The 25,387-nt window shown below is 48.4% G+C and overlaps 1 protein-coding gene and 1 pseudogene across 1 annotated transcript; one reads left to right on the top strand and one right to left on the bottom strand.

Moving 5' to 3' along the window:
* Positions 1-2,324: 2,324 nt before the first annotated feature.
* On the bottom strand, positions 2,325-18,694 carry ABCD4 (ATP binding cassette subfamily D member 4). Its single transcript, XM_064375038.1, has 19 exons — positions 18,621-18,694; positions 16,425-16,543; positions 15,834-15,961; positions 14,530-14,669; positions 12,712-12,828; positions 12,232-12,357; positions 11,474-11,524; positions 9,492-9,586; positions 9,085-9,206; positions 8,888-8,979; positions 8,606-8,716; positions 6,600-6,808; positions 6,336-6,427; positions 5,793-5,829; positions 5,052-5,101; positions 4,548-4,600; positions 4,142-4,218; positions 3,043-3,158; positions 2,325-2,871 (listed from the first exon to the last, which is right to left on the bottom strand). The coding sequence occupies exons 1-19, from the start codon at positions 18,656-18,658 to the stop codon at positions 2,803-2,805; spliced, it is 1,842 nt and encodes a 613-aa protein (XP_064231108.1). The 5' UTR covers positions 18,659-18,694; the 3' UTR covers positions 2,325-2,802.
* A 29-nt stretch (positions 18,695-18,723) lies between these two features.
* LOC105707163 (activated RNA polymerase II transcriptional coactivator p15-like) lies at positions 18,724-21,591 on the top strand (annotated as a pseudogene).
* The last annotated feature ends 3,796 nt before the right edge of the window (positions 21,592-25,387 follow it).

Here is a 25,387-nt window from a genome sequence, read left to right on the forward strand (position 1 = left end):
CAGTAAACAGAACTCCCTACAAACTCATGAACCATCTGGTAACATTCTGTAACAGTCTTCCATGGTTTTGTAGTTGACTTGATGTTTTGGAAAATGCTAGAATGCTCAAGTTCTAGAGGCAGCTCAAGAAGACCTGCTAAGTATCACAACAGACATAGGATTTTGTAAATGTCTTCCACTTGTGGTTGAGCCCAAAGCGTTTTCCAGCTTTCTGTCTTCAGACCCACCACGTACCACATTTGGAACACATGAGCTCCAGCAGAGGTGCTGGATCCATCGTGCTCCCCACTGTCACCCTGGAACTCAGAATGGCACCTCAGACTTGGTTGGTGTGCAGCAAACCAAAGTGCCCTCACTTTCAAGGCTGCCCTATGGCCCACAGAATGGCCACACCACCAGTTACTAACATACCCATAATGTACTATGAAGGCAGGCTCAGGCTGCCTCCTGACACTTCTTTTCTTCAGAGTCCATCTGCCATCCAGGCTCCTATTCCTCAATTCTCCTTGTGGTTTTTCTCATTTTTCTGGCTCCCTCTGAGCTGCCTCTAACTAGGATTCAAGCAGGTGAGAGAAGTGAATGGCTGGAAGATTTACTTATGGGGTCAGATCGAAGCACTTGGTGATGTGCTGAATAAGGGGCCAAGGAGGCACACTAAAGCTAGGTTTAAAGTTCTGACTCACGTATCCAGATGGACAGTGAGCGGCGCCACCTGCCATCAGAGGAGATGCTAGAAAAGGCTCTGGGGAAAGCTCTTCAGTCCAGTTTGGGACATGCTGGTTTGAGGTGACTTTACTGGACACACGTTGACATGCTAAGCAGACAGTGGATAGAGATGACAAAAGATGGCTTTCCTGCCTGTCCTGCAGCTTAGAACCCTCCAGAAGAGTGATGGGGAACCTATGGCTCTCTTTATGTCTCATCTACATGGGTCACTGTAGATCCCTGGGTGGCCAAAATGGGTCTTAAGTTTGGGAAATTATTTGCCTGGCTGATGTACGATGCATTGAAAACATTTTGTCCATAATGTACTATGAAGGAAACAAGACCTGATTTTCCTTCATGCACGTTTGTATTGACTCAACTAAAACTCTGAGTAGTCTCCATCTCTGACATGAGGGAGGAATACAGGTGCAGAGTGTGCCTCTAGGAGTAGCTTTCTTGGGCAGTTTTTGTGAGGGAGAAGGCTGAGTGTTAAGAACAAACAGCACTGAGAACCAGTTAGAGGCAGAAGAAGCAGCAAATGCAAAGTCCCTGAGTTAGGAATGAATTGGCCTCCAAAATAATCTGGATGCTGGGCATGGCAGCTCATGCCTGTAGTCCCAGCTACTTGGGAGGCTGAGGTGGGAGGATCCCTTGAGCCCAGCAGGTCAAGGCTGCAATGAGCTGTGATTGTGCCACTACACTGCAGCCTGGGCTACAGAGTGAGGCGTAAGACACTGTCTCTAAATAAATACATATATACATACAAAATAATCTGGCAGCAGCAGCAGCACCTGCGAAAAAGGCTTAGGAGTTGAAGAAGTCAGTAAGGATAAAGTCAGTCATTTTAAGTGGTACCAAGAAGGTGTTAAATAATCTTAAATCTTACAGTGAGAAAGTACAATTCTCACTCCATCTTTCTAATTTTATTAAGGAGAAAAATCTCAGCTGGGTGCCAGTCTGTCTAACCCCTCTCCTACTTTTTTTACAAAAAGAACAAGCCTCAGGCCCAGAGACTATGCAGGCAACAGCATCTAGTTGTGATTTAATAACACTGTTTGGTAGTTTTTATTGTATTTATTTTTAGTTACTTTCCATTTACGTTAAGTGTAAAATTTCATTTAAAAATCCATTTAAATTTAAAAGGTGAGTTTGTTTTTAAAAATAAGTAACTCAGGTACAAGAAGTACAGAAACCTGGCAAAAATCATGAAGGTGAGGAAGGTGGTATGTAGATAACCTACCTGGAGGGGCGTGGTCTGACCTGGTCTGAGTGATGGCTCTGAGCACAGTGACTCCACCTCGTGCTTTGCGCTTTCTGGGTTTTGTCTGTTTGTTATTGTTGTTGTTTCCTAATATACTTTTTTTTTTTAAAGCCAAACTTATTTTGGCTAAAGGAAAGGGATTTACTTTCATCTAAGTTAAGATAGGACAGACTGAAGGCCCCTAGAGATTAGTGGTTCAGGTTCTAACTACGTAACACTGACAAATGGAAAGGGACATGTGAGGAGAGGTGAAAAACTTTGGGCAGAAGATTCCAGAACAGCCGGGCATGCTTTCCTTCCCACCAAGCTCTCAAATACAAGTCCAGAGATTCAATAAAAAAGATCATTCTATCAGAAAGAAGAGAAAAAGCTGCAATTATTTAAATGTTTAGCTTTTCTTTGTAAAAAACTTATATAAAAAAACTTAAATGGTCTTTTGATTAAAGTTAAAAATCTATTGCTGCACAATTTAATTGATTAAAAGATTTCCAGATGTCTTAACTCCAAGAAATTTCTTTCCAACCTGACTTTTCACTTCTTACAGATCTCACACTTCCAGATTTCTCTTTAGCAAACACGATCTGAAATCATCTGTAGGTAATCAGCACTTCAATCATATGGAGGCTCTGGCTGAGGCAGCAGAGTCCTGGGAGACTGAACCCTGGGAGACTCAGTGCCCCTCCAGAGACCCAGACATGGGCTAAGTCCACACTGCCAGGGCTCCTGCACAGGACCTATGTGGCCAGCCTGGGCTCGTTCTTCCCCGTCAGTCCTCCTGGTCTCTCTGAGGGCTGCCAATCTGCCAGACTGTGGCTCTCCTTCCGAAAGCTGGAGCTTCATTCCTCTTTGATTCTCATCAGTTCCCATCTTCCTCCTCCACAGAGTTTCAGAACCAAGGAATGAAACTATAAGAGACCATCACCACATGGAGATCAGGATGCCCTGGCCGCTGGCACAGAAGGCCACTCAGTTCTCTCTGCTACCGCTATTCCCCATTTTGAGGGGCCTCTGGCCCTGGCCACGCTTAGCCTTTGGGTTCTTTCTCCTCCTTAGACCATCCTTGTGAGCACAAATACCTTCTCAAGGCTCTGTCGATGTCCCACACTGATGAACGTCATCCCCAACTGCTGGCCGATGCGATAGAGCTCACTCTCCACCTCCTCTGTCAGGGCACTGGTGGCTTCATCAAGCACTGAGGGCAGAGCACAGAGGAAGAGATCAAAGCCCTGCCCTCTGCTGCTGCCGCTGCTTCTCCTCCCACCACTGCTTCTCCTCTCACCTACATTCAACCCCAGCTGGGACTCAGGGGAGGCTGAAAGCTCCAGAAGCCCTGCCTTAGGGAGAAGGATGGGTCAGAGAAGCAGAGGGCCAGGTTCTATGACAGAATCATCTGTTATCGGCTGCATGAAATCTCTCAGCTTCTATAGATAAGCACCAGCCACTCCCTGGGACCACTCAATACAGGGAATCACAGTTTCCTGCAAGAATGTCAGTCTTTGGAAAAGTCCACACCCATCCCCCTGTCAGGCACAGCTTGGCAGGGGAGGAAAATGGGTGCCCATTCATTTGATGGTGGAGCCGGAGGAGAAGAAAGTTACACCCTTCAAGGTTGGCTCCTGGCTCTAGCTGCTGCCAGGCAAAAAGCTTATGAGCTGGGCATAGTAGTTCATGCCTGTAACCCCAGCACTTTGGGAGGCCAACTTGGGAGGATGGCATGAGGCCAGGAGCTCCAGACCAGCCTGGGCAATATAGTGTGACCCAGTCTCTAAAAAAACAAAAATAAAAAAATTAGCAGGGTGTAGTGGCACACGCCTGTAGTCCCAGCTACTCAGGAGGCTGATGTGGGAGGATCACTTGAGCCTGGGAGTTTCAGGCTGCATTGAGCCATGATTGTGCCACTGTACTCCAGCCTGGGTGACAGAGTGAGACTCTGTCTCAAAAAAAAACAAACAAAAACAACAGAAAGAAAAGAAAAAGCTTATGAGCTTGTAGCACAGCATATTCAGTGTTACTCTGAAGATGCCAAGCACTGTTTATCATGGGCAGGGCCTGCTGTCCTCTCTAGCAGGGAGTGCGGAGAAGCTCAGTCATGCACAGTTGTGCCTGTGAACACATGCTGCTACACCCCAGACTGCAGACAGTGCATGGCACATGCACCCACAAGGCAGACCTCACCTGCGTACTTTGGCTGCAGATAGAAGAGTCGGGCAAAGGAGAGCCGTTGCATCTCCCCCGGGGACAGAACATCATACCTGAGGAAGGGGAGGAGAGAGGACTGCTGGAGGAGGAAGGACATAGCTTGACTTTTACCTACAATGGTCTGAGTAGGAAGAGGTTTTTCTAGATTTCTCTGCACAGAGGTGAGCCCCAGGAGACAGAAGCCCCTCCCCTTTCAACCACAGGCCTACAGCCCACACAAAGTGAGGCAAACTCTGTTCCCAAGGGCATAAACTTGCACCCAATGGACCAGCCAAACATCTGGACTTTGGGGTCAGTATCCGTTCCATTCCTTGACAGGGACCCTGGAACCCATTGTCTTTATGATGGAGCTATCTCTGGAGCACCCAAGCCCTGTTCTTACCAGTTCCAATCCACCTGCTGGTCCAGACCCTCTGTCCTTGCCACCAAGCTGGACTGTAACAGACCCAGAGGGTGCGATGTCCGTGAAATGGCCCAGCCCTGCTACCTGCCATCATGGGGAACCTCCCTCACTCGCCAGCACACACGCACACTTCTGAGACAAATATATGCCAGTGGCATACCGAGGTGGGGGGCTATGGGATGGTCTGCCCCAGGCAGAGAGGAATATTCTACCAATGACACTGTTTAGACTTGCTAAACATGACAATAAAAAGCAAACTGCCTTTGTCAGTCCTATTCTTGTTTTAAAATTCTCCAGTGAGAGCACTACCCGCTTCCTGTCTTAACCTGGCCAACAGCACACACTGTCAACTGATATTCCCATTCTCCACCCCAGGCTCAGACTTCCAGTCCTGGGTCCAGGAACAGCAGGGCCAGCACCTACCTACCCGTGGTTGGTGCTCCCAGGTGAGCTCAGGTCCTGAGGGTCCCTGTCCCCACTTACCAGGCCTGCCAATTCCAAGAACCTCAAGATCCTCTCATCATCAGTAGAACCTGCACAACAGAGAGGCCTTCTGCGACAAGCCAGCACCTCTTGGCTGGTCAGAATAGACAGGGCAAGGCTGGGCACAGTGGCTCATGCCTGTAATCCCAGCACTTTGGGAGGCTGAAGTGGGTGGATCACAAGGTCAGGAGATCAAGACCATCCTGGCCAACATGGTGAAACCTCATCTTTACTAAATATACAAAAATTAGGTGAGCATGATGGTGTGCGCCTGTAGTCCCAGCTACTCAGGAGGCTGAGGCAGGAGAATCGCTTGAACCTCGGAGGTTGCAGTGAGCTGAGATTGTGCCACTGCACTCAGCCTGGAGACAGAAGAAGACTCCATCTCAAAAAAAAGAAAATAGGGCACATCATGGCAGGGGTGGGGGCCCCAGAATGCTGGGTGAAGGTTCTGAAACCGCAGGTTACAGCCCTTGATAAGGGAAGGGGTGAGTGAAGGAAGGTGTAACTTCCCTTGTCCCAGTGGGTGTCTCTCCTTAAGGATGGAAAGATAGAATGAGGTGAGGTATGGGTGTAGACCCCAAAACAGTGAACAGTCAAAGAAGAGGAGAGGAGCCTCTCTTCCTTGAATCAGCAGTCTGGCTGGGGCCTCTCCCAAAGGGCACAGGTGAGGCCACAGTCAGGCAGAGCAGGGACAACCACAACAGAGGAAAGGACATGACCTAAGGAGGACCAGCTCACCTGAGTCAGGGTAGATCTCCTTCAGGGGATATATCACCTGATAAAAGAAGAAAAACACACCAGCCTAGGAGGAGGGTGAGCAAGAGATGGAGCTGCACACAGGCCACCCTCCCTCTGGAACCCACTGGAACTGCCCAAGGAGGAGAGGTGGGAATGACTGGCCCGGGTCAGATGGGAGAGGCTCCAGCGTGCACACAGCGGGGCAAGGTCCCTACAACCTTCAGAAGTGTGTTTAGGGTGAGAGTCTGAGAACCTTCTGAGGGCAGGGGCTACAGAATCCGACCTCGGGTGCTGGACAAATGTGCGTGGTATCTGGCCTGAGCCCTCGCCCCATTATCTGCCTCAGGAGCTGCTTTGATTAGTAGGCCCAATCCATGGATGTGAATAGAAGGTTCTTAGAGCCAGCAGTTCCCAGGTCCAGGCCTCTTCACTACCTCACCCTTTGCCCTGACTCTAGGGCCTGAGACCTGTCACAGTGCCAGAGGTCTCAGTTGTGGGTGGGTGGGGTGAGGAGAGAGGAGTAGGCCCCCAAACTAGGCTGACCTGTTCCCGAAGGGTCCCGTCAGTGAAGAATGGCTTTTGTGGCAGGAATAGCACCCCATGGGGCCCAAAGTCCGTCAGCATCTGCACTGAGCCTGCAGAGCCCACAGAAATCTCCATTGTGAGATCTCCCAGAAGAGGCAACTGCCTGTCTCCTTTCTTCCTCATTCCCCAACAAAAAAGGATGGATTCTATCACACCGTCCCTGCCCTCACCCCACCCCAAGGGCCCAGGCTGGGTCAGAAGCAGGGAGGGCCTGACTCTCACCCCGTGTGCTTGTCCAGAGGCCGCCCAGAACCCGGAGCAAGGAGGTCTTGCCAGTGCCCGTGTTGCCTGTGATGAGCAGGCTCTGTCCCTCGGAGATCTGTAGGCTCAGATCCTTGATTAGGGGTTTGTCGGAGGAGGGAGCAGAGATGGAGACCCGCTCAAGGAGAAACACCGTGTCTGCTGGCTCTGCTGCTGGCCATCCTGGGGCCCTGGGTCAGAGAAGAGAGGGGGCGTGAGGAAGATGGACACGGTCAGTACTGCCGTGGGGGAGGCCCTTCTCCTGAGAGCCACCACCTGTGGACTGTTATGGGCTGACTTGGATCCTCACAAAATCACATGCTGACATCCCAGCCCCCAGTGCCTCAGAATGTAACCGCATTTGGAGGCAGGGTCCTTTTTTTTTTTTTTTTGAGACAAAGTCTCCCTCTTGTCACCCAGGCTGGAGTACAGTGGCACAATCTCAGCTCACTACAACCTCCGCCTCCTGGGTTCAAGTGATTTTCCCTCCTCAGGTCCTGAGTAGCTGGGACTACAGGTACCTGCCACCACATCCAGCTAATTTTTGTATTTTTAGTAGAGATAGGGTTTCATCATGTTGGCCAGGCTCGTCTTGAACTCCTGACCTCAGGTGATCCACCCACCTTGGCCTCTCAAAGTGCTGGGATTACATGTGTGAGCTTCTGTGCCCAGCTGGAGGCAGGGTCTTTAGAGGTGATGATGTTAACATGAGGCTGGTAGGGTGGGACCCTAATCCAATATGACTGGTGTCCTTTTAAGACGGAGGTGGCAGGGGCACACATGTACAGAGGAAAGGCCATGTGAAGACACAGCAACAAGGTGGCCCTCTACAAGCCAACGAGCGGCCTCAGAAGAAACCAACCCTGCTGACAACTTGATCTTGGAGCAAAAGCATCGGAAATGTGAGAACATTAATTTCTATTGTTTAAGCCACCCGGCCTGTGGTATTGTGTTAAGGCAGCCTGAGCACATCAATACAGGGGCTGGGGGGTGGAATTCTACTCTGTGCCTGGCTGGACAAAGCCCCTTATGGGACTGATCTTAATCAGTCTAATGCCCATGAATCGAAAATATCATCACAGATGAGGACACTAAGAGTCAGGTGGCTAAGTAACTGCCCAAGTCACAGAGCAGTATTCATCTAATTCTAGTGCTGGAGAGTTTTCAGGGTGTCACAGTGTGACCAGAGTACTAATCACAAGAATGGGAGTAGTTAAAGCTAAACGGTTCTGGAGTTTCTGGCTCTGCATGGATGCCTGGCTCCCCACAGAACAGCAATTCCAGTTTCCTACAGACCCTCCTTCATGCCTAGCCTCTGGACTCATGGCTGCATGCAGCTTTCATTTGGAACAGAAGCAATAGTTAAGGCACTAGCTCCTGAGAGAGTTAAGTATAGGCCCTGGAATTCAGACTGATTTGAAAACTTATGATGTGGCCACTGTCCAAGCACTTTCCATGGATGATGGTATCCAATCCTTACAAGTGAAGGAAGGTTTCATTATAACCTCCTTTTTAGACACGAAGAAACTGAGACAGAACAGTTAAGTAATCTGCCCAAGAAAGTGTGGAAACCAATCAAATCCTGAATGCACAGAAACATAACAGATCCGCACAGATACGCAAATTCAGACATCTCTGGGGCTGAGTGAGGTGGGGGAACAAAGACAAACACGCCCCAAGGAAAGGGGCAGGTGGGGGGCTTGGCGGGAAGAGGAAGCTCAGGAAGAGGAGGACACTGCAGACCCCTGTTATCTCAGGCAGGTGTGTGCACTTCGCTTCCATCGGCTGGAGGAATGGTGTAAATGAATACAACAGATGCTGGAACAGCAACAGCAGCTGTGAACTTTTATGTGCCTGCCATTCCAAATTCTATTTCCTCCTCACAACTCTGCTGACCAGCTGGGAAAGGGCAGGGCTCCAGGGTAGCCCAAGCCAGGTGATGCCAAAGCCTGCAAGCTCAAGTACTGCTCTGCCAGCCCACTACTCACTTGTCCAAACCCCACTCGCTCTGGCCCAGGATCTCGCAGTCCTGTGACTTCAGGGACATGTCCAGCGACTTCAGAGACATGTCCAGCAGCGTCTCCCGAAGCTGCCCAATCCTGAACAAGAAGAGAAAATCTGAGGCAGGATCTGGAGGCCAGGTGAAGGTGAGTTCCTTTTTCTATCTCACACCTATGAGTACGTGGTATGTCTCTGTTCCTTTTTTCACTCAGCCACTTCTTGCAGTGTCCCCACCTTGCTCAGGAGCCAGAGGGGCGGGACGGCCTCACCTGTGCGTGTAGCCAGCCACATCCGAGAGCGTTGTGGACAGGTCGATAAGCTGAGTGAAGCAGCTGATGAGGTAGATGCACACAAAGGCATTCTGGACAGGACAGGGAGTGGTCAAGCAGGTTTCCACTCAGGGCCACAGGCACTGGGCCAAAGGACGGAGGAGAACAGCATGAGGGGTCACCAAGAGGAGTCTCACCTTGCTGACCAGGATGCTAAGCTCTGCGGGACTCAGGTCTCCATAGACCCCACTGAAAATGGGGATTGCGATGACAACGTAACTCAGGATGCTGCCCAGATAGTCAAAGGTGTTGATGCCGACTGTGGAAGACAGATGCATGAGACACCCAGGAACCATCCACATGCCCTGCAGTGGACATGACCCTAAGACGGGGAGCAGGATGCCAAGCCGGGCCACATGTCTTCCCTGGATCCTCATTCTTCTGAGAACACACTCAGAAAGGCAACCAACCGCCCCCTGCAACTGCCCCGTTAATTCCTTCATCACAGCACATTTATCCTTGCAGACAGGAGGGAGAGAGGTGCGGGAAGGGAAGCAGACCAGTCCAACACCACGTTTCCCACCTCCCTGGGCCCCTGGCCTACTGTACAGCCAGAGCTCCTTGGACATCAGCTCCCTCTGGGTCTGAAGGAGTCTCTGCAGCCTGCGGTCTGTCCTCATGTGCTCCACATGCCCAGCTCTGACAAGGAAAGGCTGGGATGTCCACAGGGCTGGAGAGGTTCAGCCAGGCTGGGGGGCCCCCTGTCCCACATCATACCCTCCTTTAGAAACCAAGGTCATCCAAATGATCATGGCCTTAGGCTCTGTCTACTGCTAGCACCCATTCATGGCTTCAGTCATGCCTTATGGTATTGTCTGTGTAAAGAACATGAACTCTAGAGTTGGGCAGATCTGGTTCAAATCCTGGCTCTGGCCAGTTACGAGCTGGGTGACACAGGCAGGCTACTTAAGCCTCCGGGCCTCACTTTTTTCATCTACAAAGTGGAGCTAATAATACCTATGTAATAGGTGACAGTGAGAATTAAAAGCTTCTGAATACAAAGTGCCAAGCACATAAGGAGCCCTCAATAAATAACTATTGTGAAATAAACATACACAGAGAAGTCACTAGGTGTGCCAGGCACTGCACTAGTTAGCTAGGGCAATAAAGAGATCAGAAAATAAACTCTGTCTTTGAGGAGATCTCAGTCCAGAGGGCAGGCAGGAACACTGTATTCTTCACTTGGAATAAGGAGTATTAAGTGTGCCCTTAGGGCTATGGCAGCAGATAAGCTTAACCATTAAGGGAGTCTGGCAAGGCTCTCCAGAGGAGGTGACCTGGGGTTTCCAGGATGGGTAGAAATTCTCTAGGCAGAAAAGGTGGAGGGAGAAGAGAGGGGACATCTCAGATTTGGCAACAGAGGCCACAGAATAACTCATCTGGAGCTCTAATAACTAACTTCCTTCCCTCAGAGCTTCATGAGCAGAAGTTGCAGAATCCAAAAACAACTTTTCTACACACCCAGCCTTGCCCATCTCATAATCCCACCCCAGCCCAGATTCCCAGTATTCTTGGTGCCCTCAAGTGGTAGAGGTTGCAAACTGCAGCAGAGACTGACAAGCAAAGGTCCCAGGGATATCGGATCCACCCCAAGTATAGGTGAGCCAAGGAGTAGCTTCCACTTTTTAAATGCGAACCTCCGCTTGCACTATCAGTCCTAACACTGATTCCAGAGGCCTCACACAAGGCACAGCACAGGGACCTGCCCTGGCCCCAGTGGGAAGGGATGGGATTTCACACTGCTGCTCCTGCTGTTGCCATCACACCAGACACTCGGCTCCATTAGAGAGCATTGAGGAGCAGGTCTCCCGGTATGAGAAGCTCCTGTTCCATCCCACGCTACAGAAACAAAGAATAAGGCCTGGCCCTCAGGCCCTGGCAAGAAAGCTGCTTTCTTTTTATTTTTGAGACAGAGTTTTGCTCTTGTTGCCCAGGCTGGAAATACAACGGTGCAAGCTTGGCTCACGACAACCTCCGCCTTCTGGGTTCAAGCGATTCTTCTGCCTCAGCCTCCCAAGTACCTGGGATTACAGACAGGTGCCACCACACCTGGCTAATTTTGTATTTTTAGTATAGACGGGGGTCTCTCCATATCGTTCAGGCTGGTCTCAAACTCCCAACCTCAGGTTATCCACTCGCCTCAGCCTCCCAAAGTTCTGGGATTACAGGCATGAGCCACAGAGCCCTGCCAAGAAAGCTTCTTAACAGAAAAGCAGAGGCAGAGGAATGCCTTACAGTCACCAGCAAGATGACGAGGCATTCATTCATTTGACAATTTCAGGCCCCATACTAGGCTACTAAGACTAAAGCCGGCCACAGTAAGGAACCACCAGCTTCAGAAGTAAACCCCTGAACCTAAGGATGAGGCAGACAAGGACAGGGGGAGGTAGAGGGAGAGGGTCACAGCCAAGTGTGACAACACTCAGCCCCTGAGTTTGGTGGTGGTGGGAGGGTTGTAGGATTCATCTTTCCTTCTCCACTCTTAGCTCTGGCAAGGTAGACAGAGAACAATCTTTCCAGACTCACCTGTAGAAAGCAGCAGACTCTGCATTCACCCGAATCTGCATGTGCTTGAACCTGGATGGACCAAAGGAAAACATGTGCTGACAACAGGAGTACTGGCCCTGCTCCTCGTGGAGTCCTGGATCATGAAGACCCCCCCAAGTGGAGCCCAGCTCTGCCTTAGAACTGTGGCTGCCTCAGTGTGACCCTTCCCTGGACTGTTACAGGGCAGAAAATCTCAGGGCTAGGTAGGGTGGCAGGAGCTCTCCTGAGACAGGTATGCCCCTCAGCTTTCTGCAGAGAGGACAGCATCTCTCCTCCTCCCCTCCTTTCTGCAGAGAGGACAGCATCTCTCCTCCTCCCCTTCTTTCTGCAGAGAGGACAGCATCTCCTCCTCCCAAGGCCTGGCCTGGAGGGGGCCAAGCAGCACAGGGTAGGCGATGGATCCATCGGCTGCCACGACCAACTGATCCAAGACAGGGTGGTTACGGCAGGGCAGTGAGAAGGCCAAGGGATGACGATGATGGTGATGGCCAGCCAGACACGGTTCTCAGCCCTTCTCACGTACGATCCTATTAATCCTCCTAATCCTCTCCGTAGGCTACAGTACCATTTCCACTTTAGAGACAAGAACATTGAAACTTGGAGAGGTTAAAGACCTCTCCAAGATCACATGACTAGGAACTAACACAGCTAGGATTTGAACTTAGGCAGTCTTACTCCAGATCCCATTCTTTAACCATTATGCCTCAGCCCAGAAACCTCAAGTGAGGGAGACACACCTAAAATCTCCCTCCAGCTTCTCCTGATGCACCAGCTTCATCACAATGGGCCCCATCAAAGTTTTGTTCACCACAGTCCCCAGGATGAAATACCCGAAGATGCTCACAGGCCCGAGCCAGCCTGTGCTGAAACACAGAGAGAGGGAGAGAGGAAGGGAGAGGGTGTGGGGTGCCACCTATCCCCACAGGCCTTAGCCCTGACTCCTGTCCCCTCTCAGGTAGCCCCTGTCCAATCTGAGCAGCCCCATGGACCCTCTGCTCCTAGGTGGGGGCATCTGGTATGACCTGTCAGAGCCAGGATACCTGTGACACTGCAACAACACAGGGCCAAAGGAAGGGCAGGGGCCTGAGCACGTGGGATGGGAAGACTCTCTAAGGTATAGGTGGGACAGAAGGGAAATAATCTTCTCTTGGACCTTGACCTGGGAGAGCTGAGGGCCCTCTGGGGAAACACCAGGCTGAGGAGCAAGGGGGCTTCACCTTTGGAAGCACTGGTAAGTGTAGTAGACGAGGGTGAAGGGGGAGACGATCAGCTTGCTGGCCATGCTGCTGAGCTGCCGGCAGAATCGCTCCACATCCTGGCTGATGCGCTGGTCCCTGGAGCCAACAACACAGAATAGCTGGACCCAGGGAGTTGGGCCCAAAGGAGGAGAGAGCAAGACAGTTTCACATCACCTCTGCTCCTGACCTTGCCTCACAGTGCTATCAGCACTGACCCTGCGGGAAGAGGAATCCAGATAAGGCTGGTTTCCTGGGGCCTTTAAACAGGGTTCTAGAGAGTTGCATTTTACGGTGCCTCAGTTAATCCCCTGAAAAAGTGGGAATGGAAAGGTCCAGCGCCCAGGAACCTGAGCCAGTTCTGAGCAGAGCCAAAGAAAAACCTGAAGGTAGATGAGCTGCTTTTTTTTGGATGATCAAGAAAACTATCCCCTTTATCTCAATCCTCCTGAATTTCTCTTACATAAGCCCTAGCCTGGCCTCTTTAGCTATCCGGCTGTGAAAGCTTCATATGGAAGCCACAGCCATTAGAAAGAGGCAGCGGCGGCGGCAGCAGCAGCCTACCACACATCTTTGCACCAAAGCTCAGCTTGAGCTTAGAGGCACCCCAGGTAACAAAGTGCTTGCTAGGAAGGCGGTGAGTGAGGGGATGGGTGTGAAGGAGAGATCCTGTGTATCTCATCTCACCACTAGGGCCATATTGACTCCTATTCCCAATGAGCGACTTGATCTTGGGCAAGTCACCTGCAATCTCTGGGCTTCGGCTTCCTCACTTAGAAAATCATAATAGCTAACTTACACTGGAACACTTGCTATGGGTCAGGCACTGTACATGTGCATTACATGAATATCATCTCATCCTCATGACACCCTTTGAGATAGAACTATTTTTTAAAAATTATTTATTTATTTTTGAGTCAGAGTCTTGCTCTGTCACTCAGGCTGGAGTGCAGTGGTGCGATCTCGGTTCACTGCAACCTCCGCCTCCCAGGTTCAAGCGATTCTCCTGACACCCTCCTGAGTAGCTGGGATTACAGGTGTGCGCCACCATGCCTGGCTAGTTTTTTGTTTTTAGTAGAGATGGGGTTTCACCATGTTGGTCAGGCTGGTCTCGAACTCCTGACCTCATAATCTGCCTGTCTCGGCCTCCCAAAGTGCTGGTATTACAGGCGTGAGTCACTGCGCCTGGCCTGAGATAGGAACTATTATTATCCTCATTAAGGGGAACCTGGGGCTTGGTGACTTTAAGGGCTATAAGCTGGGTGGTGATAGAATTGGGATTTAGATCCTAGACTGAGTCCTGGATACCAGTCACTTTTTTTTAACTGATGAAAATCTAAGAGCTGGTTTTTCTTAGCAACGACATTTTCTTTAGAGGGTGACTTACTGGAAGACCAAGATATAAAATATGTAAAGAACAGAAGGAAGCTGTTCCTGTCATTTTTTAAGAGATGGGGTTTCTGCTACGTTGCCCAGGCTAGAGTACAGTGGCCATTCCCAAGGCTGCTCATGGTGCACTACTCCTGGGCTCCGCTGATCCTCCTGCCTCAGCATTGAGTTGTTGCGACTACAGATGCATGCCACTGCACTTGGCAGGCCTCTTCTTTTTAGCTCCCTATTCTCAGCCCTGCAGCTTCTCCAGGAGTCCTCTACAGGGCACGCTCCTTCATGACTCTGGGCAGCAGCATTTGAAAACAACTGTAGACAATCTCCATGGAGTGTGCCGCCAGCAGCGTCCAGGGCTAGGCTAGATGGAAAGGACCACACAGAGTGTAGAAAGGACTGAGGTGGGGCACCTACGGGTTATCGATGTCATCCCGCAGCACGTTGAGAGTGTAGTACACACGGCCCTGGAAGTAGAGGCGGTGGAGGTGCTCAGTGAGGTCCTTCCTCCAGCTCACATACAGCAGGTTACAGGTGAACTGATCAAAGCTCTTCAGCTGTGCAGTGGGGGAAGCAAGGGGAAGGGAGAGATGGCTTCCTGAAAGTCTCAGCTCAAAGCTCAAGGCTGGCAGGAGCCTCTGCAGATCCGTCCCAGCTCTGATTACTCTGTCCACTCAGCACTTTTCTTGTTTACATCATCGGGTCATGGGACTTTCCCTTCCTCACTCACTCACGTGTTCACTCCTTCACCAAATATTAAAGGGCTTACCAAAGGCAAGACCCTCAAGCCCCTTTCTACACTGTCTTATTTTGAGGGTAGATAAGCTTCTGAAGATTGGAGACCATATTTCCTATTCCATTTATGTTCTTACTCCTTTGTCCCCCAAGCATGAGACAGGGATTTGTATACATAGGTGCTTACTGACCAAAGACCCAACAAAAATGGCCACAGTTTGACAAGAAGTGGCTTTCCCCAAGAAAACAGGCAATACAGCCTGGCAGAGAGCATCAGGCTTGAGTTCTGGCAGAGTCCTGAATCTCATCATTTACCATTTCCAGAGCACCTATATGCTAAGCACTAGGGACATTATGAGCTCACAATTTAGCCAGAAAACAATTACAAGGGTATGGGGAGTGTTACAACAGAGGTAAACTCAAGGAATTAGTTAAGTACAGAAAAAAGGCAGTTTGGTAGAGGAGACACAAAGGAGAAAGCTGAGGAAGACTTGAAAGAGGTGACAACAGAGGGATCATGAAAAGTAAGCAGGCAGTAGCCTACTGAATGAGGGGTAGAGGAGGAGGCCATTCTGCAAGAAAGCACCAGTTCAAAGCCTGGGAGGTGTGACGTGGTGCCAGAGTGAGTCACAGGCCTCGGTCCCGCAGAGAAGGAGCAGCAGCTCTGGCTGCCGAGCCCAGTTTTAATGCGCTTCCTGAAACAAGAGTTCTAGGAAGGAAAGGGGCAATGATCAGTTCTGCTAAATACTGAATTCAACCAGAACCTGTGGCCTGGGCCCAGGAGTTGAAACATCTGAGGAATCAGTCCCAGGTGGGCCAATAGCAAGATCAATGTGCTTAAAGGTAACCATCCCTTTAGTTCCCAGAAAAGGGAGGAAACACACCCCGATAGCTAGCTTCCTGCTTCCTGGACGCTAAGTCCCACTAGGCATTACTCTCACACTGGACTGGAGAGGAAAAGACACAGAGAGAGGGAAAGATCTTACCGTGGAGTTCAGAACAATGAGCATGACAGCCAGGAATGTCAGAGTCTTAAACGCTTCCAAGTTTTTGTTTCCCAGGACCCCATAGTACTGACTGGGGATCAAGCCAACCTGGTAGATCACCAATTGCTCTGAAACAAGGGAGGGGAGTAAGAAATCAGCGATGAGGGGTAAAAAGAAGGGAGGCTTCTTCCCCAGTCCCTGACTCATCAGCATCCCAAAAAGATGGAAAGGGGCCGGGCGCGGTGGCTGACGCCTGTAATCCCAGCACTTTGGGAGGCCGAGGCAAGTGTATAACCTGAGGTTGGGAGTTCGAGACCAGCCTGACTAACATGGAGAAACCCCGTCTCTACTAAAAATAAAAAATTAGCTGGGCATGGTGCTGCATTTCTGTAATCTCAGCTACTCAGGAGGCTGAGGCAGGAGAATCACTTCAACCTGGAGGTGGAGGTTGCAGTGAGCCAAGATCGCGCCATTGCACTCCAGCCTGGGCAACAAGAGCAAAACTCCAACTCAAAAAAAAAAAAAAAAAAAAAAAGAGATGGAAAGGGACCCCAAACCAGGGCTTCCTCTAGCCTGGGCTCACTCACTCACCCAGTAGGGTCAGGCACAAAAGGGTCAGGAACATCAAGGCATTCTGTGATGACCAAGAAGGAAACAAAACCTTCTGTATCTGCAGGAACCGCTGGAGAAATTGCAGATCTAACCTGGGCCTGAAGAGAGGCAGAGAAAAGCCCAAGAGAGTAAGTAAGCCTTAGAGAGTAGTTATTAAGCTTATCCACACTGTTCTGTAGAGAGTCCAGGCCATGTAGAAAAAATGGTTTATGAATGTAGAAGATGGTAGGCTGGGAACAGACCAAAGATAGAAAGAAAATTATTTGGCCAAGCATGGTGGCTCACACCTGTAATCCCAGGACTTTGGGAGGCTGAGGCGAGAGGACTGCTTCAGGCCAGGAGTTCGAGACCAGCCTGGGCAACATGGTAAAACCCCATCTCTACTAAAAACACAAAATCAGCTGGGGTGGTGGCACACACCTGTAATCCCAGATACTTGGGAGGCTGAGGCAGGAGAATAGCTTGAACCCAGGAGGCGGAAGTTGCAGTGAGCCGAAATTACGCCACTGCACTCCAGCCCGGGTGACAGAGCGAGACTCCATCTCAAAAAACAAAACAAACAAACAAAACTGTCATTGGCAGATGATGTGATCATTTACACAGGAAACACAAGCAAATCAATACACAAACTGTTGGAAATAAACAGTTTACTTATGTCGTTAGATATACAAATATCAATAGTGTTTTTCTGTACCAGCAATAATCAATTAGAAAATATAAAAAAGAAAATAAGATGTTGTTTACAAAAGCAAAAAACCTACAGAAAAACTATCAAATATCCAGGATTTAACTTTTAAAAAGAACATATTAGACATTTTAGAGGGAAAATGAAAAGCTCTATTACAGGACATGAAAGAAGACCTAGAAAGACAGGGTTGGCATGAACATTATGAAGACCTCAGTTCTAACAAAAGTAGTCCACAGGTCGGGCATGGTGACTTATGTCTGTAATTCCAGCACTTTGGGGGGCCGAGGCAGGTGGATCCCTGAGGTTAGGAGTTCGAGACCAGCCTGGCCAACATGATGAGAGCCCGTTTCTACTAAAAACACAAAAAATTAGCTGGGGGTGGAGGCTCCAGCCTTTAATCGCAGCTACTCAGGAGGCTGAGGCAGGAGTATCGCTTGAACCCAGGAGGCGGAGGTTGCAGTGAGCCGAGGTCGCACCACTGCACACCAGCCTGGGCGACAAGAGCAAAACTCCGTCTCATAAAAAAAAAAGAAAAGAAAGAAAATGTACACGATGGGATGCCACCTTACAACCACCAGAGTGATAAACATTACAAAACCAACCACCACCAAACAATGGAGGGATACAGGGAAACAGGAAGCTTTATGCACTGCCCGTCGGGAAGTATAAGCTGGTGTGACCATCGCAAAGAACAATGAAGCAAAATTAGGTATGACCAGGACCCAACTCTGCGAATGCACCAATATCCACAAGGAGACAACTGCCAGAATATTCATTACAGTGTGGCTTGTTGGGGTGTTAATATTAGAAAAACATCTAGGTATCCACCACTATACTAGGGGAGCAAGTAAAACGGGGTCTATGCACATAGCACCATGCAGCACTCAGAAGTGAAAGCGAGATGACTAGATAGCATGGACGGACTCAAAAACACAATGTTGAGAAAAAAGGTTTAAAGAAAAATCACAGCATATTACATCTAGGAATTTGAAACCACTATATAGATTTCAAAGTAACACATGCACAAATTTACACAAGGTGGACCGTAAAGCCACTTATTTAATACACCAGAGTGGGTGTCTGAAAAGGAGAGTGAAAGGGGTCTGGGAATACGAACGAAGAAAGGAAGATGATAAAATAAACAAGGAGCCTTGCATCGGCTCACAGGGTGCCAAGAAATGAGAAAGATCAACTCAATATCGTGCACCTGAGGTTTTTTTTTTTTTAAAAAAGAATGCCGGTTGCGAGGGAGAGGGTCCCACACCGGGTGCAGGAGATGGCACAAGTCCGGCGAAGAACCGAGGGGTCGTGACTTGCGCCGAGTGGCCGCGGAGCGGCGGATGCCCCTTCGAGAGCTCCTCTTTCAGAAGTCGTGCGTGCGAGACAGGGGCGCCAGGGCGGCGGACGAGGCGCGGAGGGCAGGAAAGCCCCTGCCCCACAGCCCCGAATTCCTGCTCCCAAACCTCCTCCCTAGCCGCCCTGCTTACCTGGCGCCAGCTCCAGGCGCGGGCCCCGGGACCGCCATGACCTGAAACCCGACGGACTCTGGAGCCCGGCGGCCCCCAGTTCAGCACCGGGCAGAGTCCGAGGATGGGCGGGGCGCCGGCGACCACAGAGACGGCGGTGGATAGAGAGGAAGGCGCGGGAGAAGCGGCCTCTCCCGGAAGCGACCGCCGTCTCTTAAAAGTACCAGAGAGTGGACTCGGGTGCCCCGGCGCCTACAGCGCCCCCATCTTGATTTGGGAGGCTTCCCTTTTAATAGGTGGCCGGGGAGTGTAACTATTTTATGACAAGTATTTTAGATTCTGAATATAATAGATGTTTTGTATATTCTCCCAGATAAGCCAGCATGATCTTTAAAAAAGTATAAATTAGGCTTCCAACCGGGCTCACTTCTGTAATCCTAGCACTTTGGGAGGCCAAGATGGCAGTATCACTTGAGCCCAGGAGTTCAAGACCAGCCTGGGCAACATGGCAAGACCCCGCCTTTACAAAAGATAAAAATTAGCCGGGCGTGTGGCGAGCGCCTGTGGTCCCAGCTACTCTGGTGCCTGAGGCCGGAGACTCACTTGAGCCCGGGAGGTCAAGGCTGCAATGAGCCGTGATTGTGCCACTGCATTCCAGCCTGGGCGACAGAGAGAGACCTTGTCTCAAAATAAATAAGTAGATTATAATGATCGATAGATAAGATAGATAGTTAGTTGAATGAATGAAATGCTTATCAGCTGACTTACTAGTACCCAAAGGGAGGTAGGAAATGGCTCAATAAAACAAACAGGGCCCTCAATTTGAATCTGGATGTATCTTCCCACTTTCCTTCAATCCTTACTAAGTTTCAACTGTATGCCAAACACTCCACAACATACACGTATCACTTGTCTTTATGGAAGTTGCAGTTTAGCTGGGTAGGGTCAATCAGTTGACAATTACAGCTATCTTTTTTCTTCCTTTCTTTCTTTTTTTTTTTGAGACAGAGTCTGACTCTTACCTAGGCTGGAGTGCAGTGGCGAGATCTCAACTCACTGCAACCCCTGCCTCCCGGGTTTAAGCAATTCTCTGCCTTGGCCTCCAGAGTAGCTGGGATTACAGGCACTCACCATCACGCCCGATTAATTTTAGTATTTTTAGTAGAGATGGGATTTGACCAATTTTGGCCAGGCTGGTCTTGACCTCAGGTGATCCAGCCGCCACGGCCTCCTGAAGTGCTGAGATTACAGGCATGAGCCATGGTGCCTGGCCTGCTACTTCTTAAAAGTTTACAGTAATAGGCTGGGCATGGTGGCTCACACCTGTAATCCCAGCACTTTGGAAAACGTGGTGGCTGGATCACCTGATTTCAGGAATTCAAGACCAGCCTGGACAACATGGCGAAACCCCGTCTCTACTAAAAGTACAAAAATTAGCCAGGCATGGTGGTAGGTGCCTATAATTCCAGCTATTCAAGAGACTGAGGCAGGAGAATTGCTTGAACCCGGGAGGCGGAAGTTGCAGTGAGCTGAGATTGCACCACTGCACTCCAGCCTGGGTTCACAGAGTGAGACTTTGTCTCAAAAAAAAAAAAAAAAAAAAAAAAAAAGAGGAAGAAGAAGAAGTACACCAGCGTTGCCAGAGAGCAAGTGGGAGGGTCTTAGGCTACAGGAGCGCAGCGCAGCAGAGCAGTGCCCAAATCAAAGGAACTTGTTTCTTCAAGCTCTTCTGGCAGCAGTTCTGACTGTGACGTTGTCAAAATGTTAAAGAGGAAAAAGCAGGTTACTCCAGAAAAACCTGTAAAGAAGCAAAAGACTGGTGAAACTTGAAGAGCTCTGTCATTTTTGAAAGAGAACAGCAACAACAGCAGCAGCAGAGATTATGTTTCTGATTAGGAAAATGAGGTACATTAGTATTTGGGATTTTTTTTTTTTTTTTTTTTTGAGACAGAGTCTCGCCCTATCACCCAGGCTGGAGGGCACTGGCACAGTCTTGGCTCACTGCAACCTCCACTTCCCGAGTTCAAGAGATTATCCTGCCTCAGCCTCCCGAGTAGCTGGGACTGCAGGCACTTGCCACCATGCACGGCTAATTTTTGTCTTTTAGGTAGAGATGGGATTTCACCATGTTGGCCAAGCTGGTCTTGAACTTCTGACCTCAAGTGATCTTTCTGCCTTGGCCTCCCAAAGTGCTAGGATTACAGGCGTGAGCCACTGCGCCCGGCCAGTGTTTGGGATTTTAAGAGGTAATTTATATTAGATAATATTGGATGGATCCAGAAGGTAAAATAAAACCGGGAAGAGAAGGCATTTCTTTAAATCTGGAGCAATGGAGCCAGCTGAAGGGACAGATTTTTAAAAATTTAAATCTCCATCTCCCAGGATCAAGTGACCCACTTCAGCCTCCCTAGTAGCTGGGACTATAGGTGTCAGCGCCACACAGCTAATTAAAAATGTTTTATTTATTTATTTAGCAGGGTAAGATGGCTCATGCCTATAATCCCAGCACTTTGAGAAGCCGAGGGGGTCTGATCACAAGGTCAAGAGATTGAGACCATCCTGGCCAACATGGTGAAACCCCGTCTCTACTAAAAATACAAAAATTAGCTGGGCATGGTGGCATGCGCCTATAGTCCCAGCTACTTGGGAGGCTGAGGCAGAAGAATCGCTTGAACCAGGGAGGTGGAAGTTGCAGTGAGCCGAGATCACGCCACTGCACTCCAGGCTGGTGACAAAGGGGGACTCCGTCTCAAAAAAAAAAAAGTTTTTTTGTTTTTTGTAGAGATGGCAGAGGTGGGGGGAGGTGTCTCACTGTGTTGCCCAAACTAGTCTTGAATTCCTAGGCTCAAGTGATTCTCCACCTTGGCCTCCCAAAGTGCTAGGATTACAGGTGTGAGCCACTGCACGTGGCCAGGAACAGATTTCTGATATGGATGATGCAGTTAAGAAAACTGTGAAATCCAAGCCATATAAAACATATACTGTTGTATAGTTGGTTTTTGTTTGTTTTTGTTTTGAGGCAGGGTCTTGCTCTGTGGTCCAGGTGGAGTGCAGTGGGATAATCACGGCTTACTGTAGTCTCCAACTTCTCCCCCTCTATCTCCTGAGTAGCTGAGACTACAGGTGTGCACCAACATGCCCAGCTAATTTTTAAATTATTTGTACAGATGAGGTCTCACTATGTTGCCCAGGCTGATCTAGAACTGCTGAGCTCATGCAAGGCTTCTGCCTTAGCCTGCCAAAGTGCTAGGATTACAGGAGTGAGCCACTGCTCCTGGCCTCTAGTTGGTTTTTGTTTGTTTGTTTGAGACGACGTCTCCCTCTGTCACCCAGTCTGGAGTGCAGTAACAGGATCTTGGCTCACTGCAACCTCCACCTCCTGGGTTCGAGCGATTCTTCTGCCTCAGCCTCCCAAGTAGCTGGGACAATGGGCAAGCACCACCACACCCAGCTAATTTTTGTATTTTTAGTAGAGACGGAGTTTCACCATATTGGCCAGGCAAGTCTCGAACTCCTGACCTCATGATCTGCCCACCTCCGCCTCCCAAAGTGCTGGGATTACAGGCGTGAGCCACCACAACTGAACTGGTGCTCTAGTTGTTTTAATCTGTCTTTTTACATTGGCTTTTGTTTTCTAAATGTTGTTCTCCAAACTACTGTATGTTTGGATTGCAGAACAACTTGTAAAATGAATACTTGTTTTAATTGTGCATTATTTAAAATGTTCTAAGTAAAGCTAATTGTCTACTTTACAAGGAGGATTGCTGTGTGCCCACCACCTAGTATACAATAAAATCAAGTAATACAATCTTAACTGTTGTGCCGCTCCCTACCCCTTTTTTTTTTGAAACAGAGTTTTACTCTTGTTGTCCAGGCTGGATCTCGGCTCACTGCAACCCCCGCCTCCTGGGTTCAAGTGATTCTCCTGCCTCAGCCTCCCAAGAAACTGAGATTACAGGTGCCTGCCACCACACCTGGCTTATTTTTTGTATTTTTAGTAGAGAATGGGTTTCACCATGTTGGCCAGGCTGGTCTCGAACTCCTGACCTCAGTTTATCCAACCGTCTCTGCCTCCCAAAGTACTGGGATCACAGGTGTGAGCCACCACACCCGGCCCTGTTGTAACCTTTTTTGATCATGAGAGTTGGTACTGTTTAAGGCTTTTTTTTATATATAGTTTTTTTTTTAGATCTTTTATATACATCTTTTAGTTTCAATTCAGCTTTTAGAATAAAAAGGATTATATTGCATTGAACAAAAAATGTATTACACCAATACTAACTCGATGTAAAATGTGATCTCAACTATGAACATAAATATAGAATTGCTTCTTGGCCTTTTGGCTAAGATCAAGTGAAAATAAATATAGATGTAAATATCTGTATAGAAAAAATCAAAATGAAGCATAGCAGAAGGCCATATAGCATATTAGCTGTTAACATTTGCATTTATATTTCAGAGTTATCTTTTGGATAATATCCAATTTTTTTTTTTGAGATGGAGTCTCGCTCTGTCCCCCAGGCTGGAGTGCAGTGACACCATCCTAGCTCACTGCAACCTCCACCTCCTGGGTTCAAGTGATTCTCCTACCTCAGCCTTCCAAGTAGCTGGTACTACAGGTGCATGCCACCACACCCAGCTAATTTTTGTATTTTTCGTAGAGATGGGTTTCATCATATTGGCCAGGCTGGTCTTGAACTCCTGACCTTGTAATCTGCCTGCTTCACCCTCCCAAAGGGCTGAGATTACAGGCGTGAGCCACCTTGCCCACCCTAATATCCAATTTTTTAATCTTAAATTGGAGACAGTGGGAAACTAACAAAACAAGGAAAAATTTTAGGCCAGGCACAATGGCTCACGCCTGTAATCTCAACACTTTTGGAGGCTGATGAGGGCGGATCACTTGAGATCAGGAGTTCGAGACCAGCCTGGTCAACAAGGTGAAACCCCATCTCAACTAAAAATAAAAAAATTGGCCAGGCGTGGTGGTGGCTGCCTGTAACTCCAGCCATTTGAGAAGCTGAGGCAGGAGAATCACTTGAACCCATGAGGTTTCAGTGAGCTAAAATGGTGCCACTGCACTCCAGCCTGGGTAACAGAGTGAGACTGTATTTCTAAAAAAAAAAAAAAAAAAAAAAAAAATTAAAAAAATTTTCCTTTTCCTTTTTTCTTTTTTCTGGAACACAAAGTAGTGTTCCAAAAAAAAGAAAAAATTTTTTTAAAGAATTCCTGGCTGGGTGTGGTGGCTCATGCCTCTAATCCCAGTACTTTGGGAGGCTGAGGTGGGCAGATCACATGAGGTTAGGAGTTGGAGACCAGTCTGGCCAGCACGGTGAAACCATGTCTCTACTAAAAATACAAAAAAATTAACTGGGCGTGGTGGTATGAGACTGTATTCCCAGCTACTTGGGAGGCTAAGGCAGGAGAACTGCTTGAACCTGGGAGGTGGAGGTTGCAGTGAGCTGAGATCGCACCATTACACTCCAGCCTGGGTGACAGGCCAAGACTCCGTCTCAAAAGAGAGAGAGAAAAATAATTCCTTAATATAAAAATATCCTAGTCAGTTGCAGTGGCTCACACCTATAGTCCCAGCACTTTGAGAGGCTGTGGTGGGTGGATCACCTGACTTCAGGAGTTCAAGACCAGCCTAGCCAAGATGGTGAAACCCCATCTCTACTAAAAATACAAAAATTCGCTGGGCTTGGTGGTGGGTGTCTGTAATCCCAGCTACTTGGGAGGCTGAGGCAGAGAATTGCTTGAACCCGGAGGTAGAGGTTGCAGTGAGCCGAGATCACACCATTTACACTCCAGCCTGGGTGATAGAGTGAGACTTCATCTAAAAAAAAAAAAAAATCTATCTATCTATCTAATGTACAAATTTCTAATTAGCTTATAACTGATAGATGTTTTCTGTTTTTGTTTTTGTTTTATAGGTTTTTTTTTTTTTCTTTCTTTCTTTTATTTATTTATTTTAAGACGAGGTTTCACCATGTTGGTCAGGCTGGTCTTGAACTCTCGACCTCAGGTGATCCACCCACCTCAGCCTCTCAGAGTGCTGGGATTACAGGTGTGAGCCACCGCACCCAACCTGTTTTATAGGTTTTTAAAAAATGTTATGTCTGTTTTAAAAATGTGTCTGTTGTGTTCACACTTCTGTGTCCTCATTTTCCAGAAGCACTTATAACAGCACAATAGCTATTTGTTAAACAAAGATGAACAAGACAATCCCTAACCTCAAAAAACATACAGTGAGGCTAAGGCTCACTGTAGCCTCAACAATGGAGGCTAAGGCAGGAGGATTGCTTGAGCCCAAGAGTTCGAGGCTGCATTGAGCTATGATCATACCACTGCACTCCAACCTGGGCAACACAGCAAGACCTTGTTTCCAAAAGTAAATAAACACATAAATAAATGAAAATAAAAATTAAAAACCACAGGTCTTCTTATGATACCTGGTTGTCTACAAAAAAAATAAATAATAATAAAAAAATAAATAAAATAAAAACCACAGGTCACTTGTCTCCACTTAATACAGTTTCCAAAGGGACTGAACTTCCCCTTATTTCAGCTACTAGAGTCCTGTGCTACTTCCTCACTCTTATACATAGATAAAGGGAAGATAAATTGATGTTTTTTAAAAAAGGAAAATTATTTGGTAATAACTATCAAATTTTAGATGATGCAGTAGTTTCACTTCCAGGAATTCTCTTATAAATATATTTACTCAAAAGGACAAAGGGTTAATCACGAAGATGTTTCTAAATCATGGAAGGTAATAGCAAAATCCT

This window comes from Aotus nancymaae, unplaced genomic scaffold (assembly GCF_030222135.1).
Source record: "Aotus nancymaae isolate 86718 unplaced genomic scaffold, 86718_ANA_hifiasm-v0.15.2.pri h1tg000011l, whole genome shotgun sequence".
NCBI classification, from domain to species: Eukaryota; Metazoa; Chordata; class Mammalia; order Primates; family Aotidae; genus Aotus; species Aotus nancymaae.

What these genes read in the sequence shown, in the direction of transcription:
- ABCD4 (XM_064375038.1), bottom strand. Translation starts at nt 18,658, where the DNA reads ATGGCGGTCCCGGGGCCCGCGCCTGGAGCTGGCGCCAG. An exon ending in GCGCCTGGAGCTGGCGCCAG is followed by an intron (nt 16,544 to 18,620) that starts GTAAGCAGGGCG and finishes GCCTCTCTTCAG; the next exon opens with GCCCAGGTTAGATCTGCAAT. An exon ending in ACGGGACCCTTCGGGAACAG is followed by an intron (nt 5,830 to 6,335) that starts GTCAGCCTAGTT and finishes TTCTTTTATCAG; the next exon opens with GTGATATATCCCCTGAAGGA.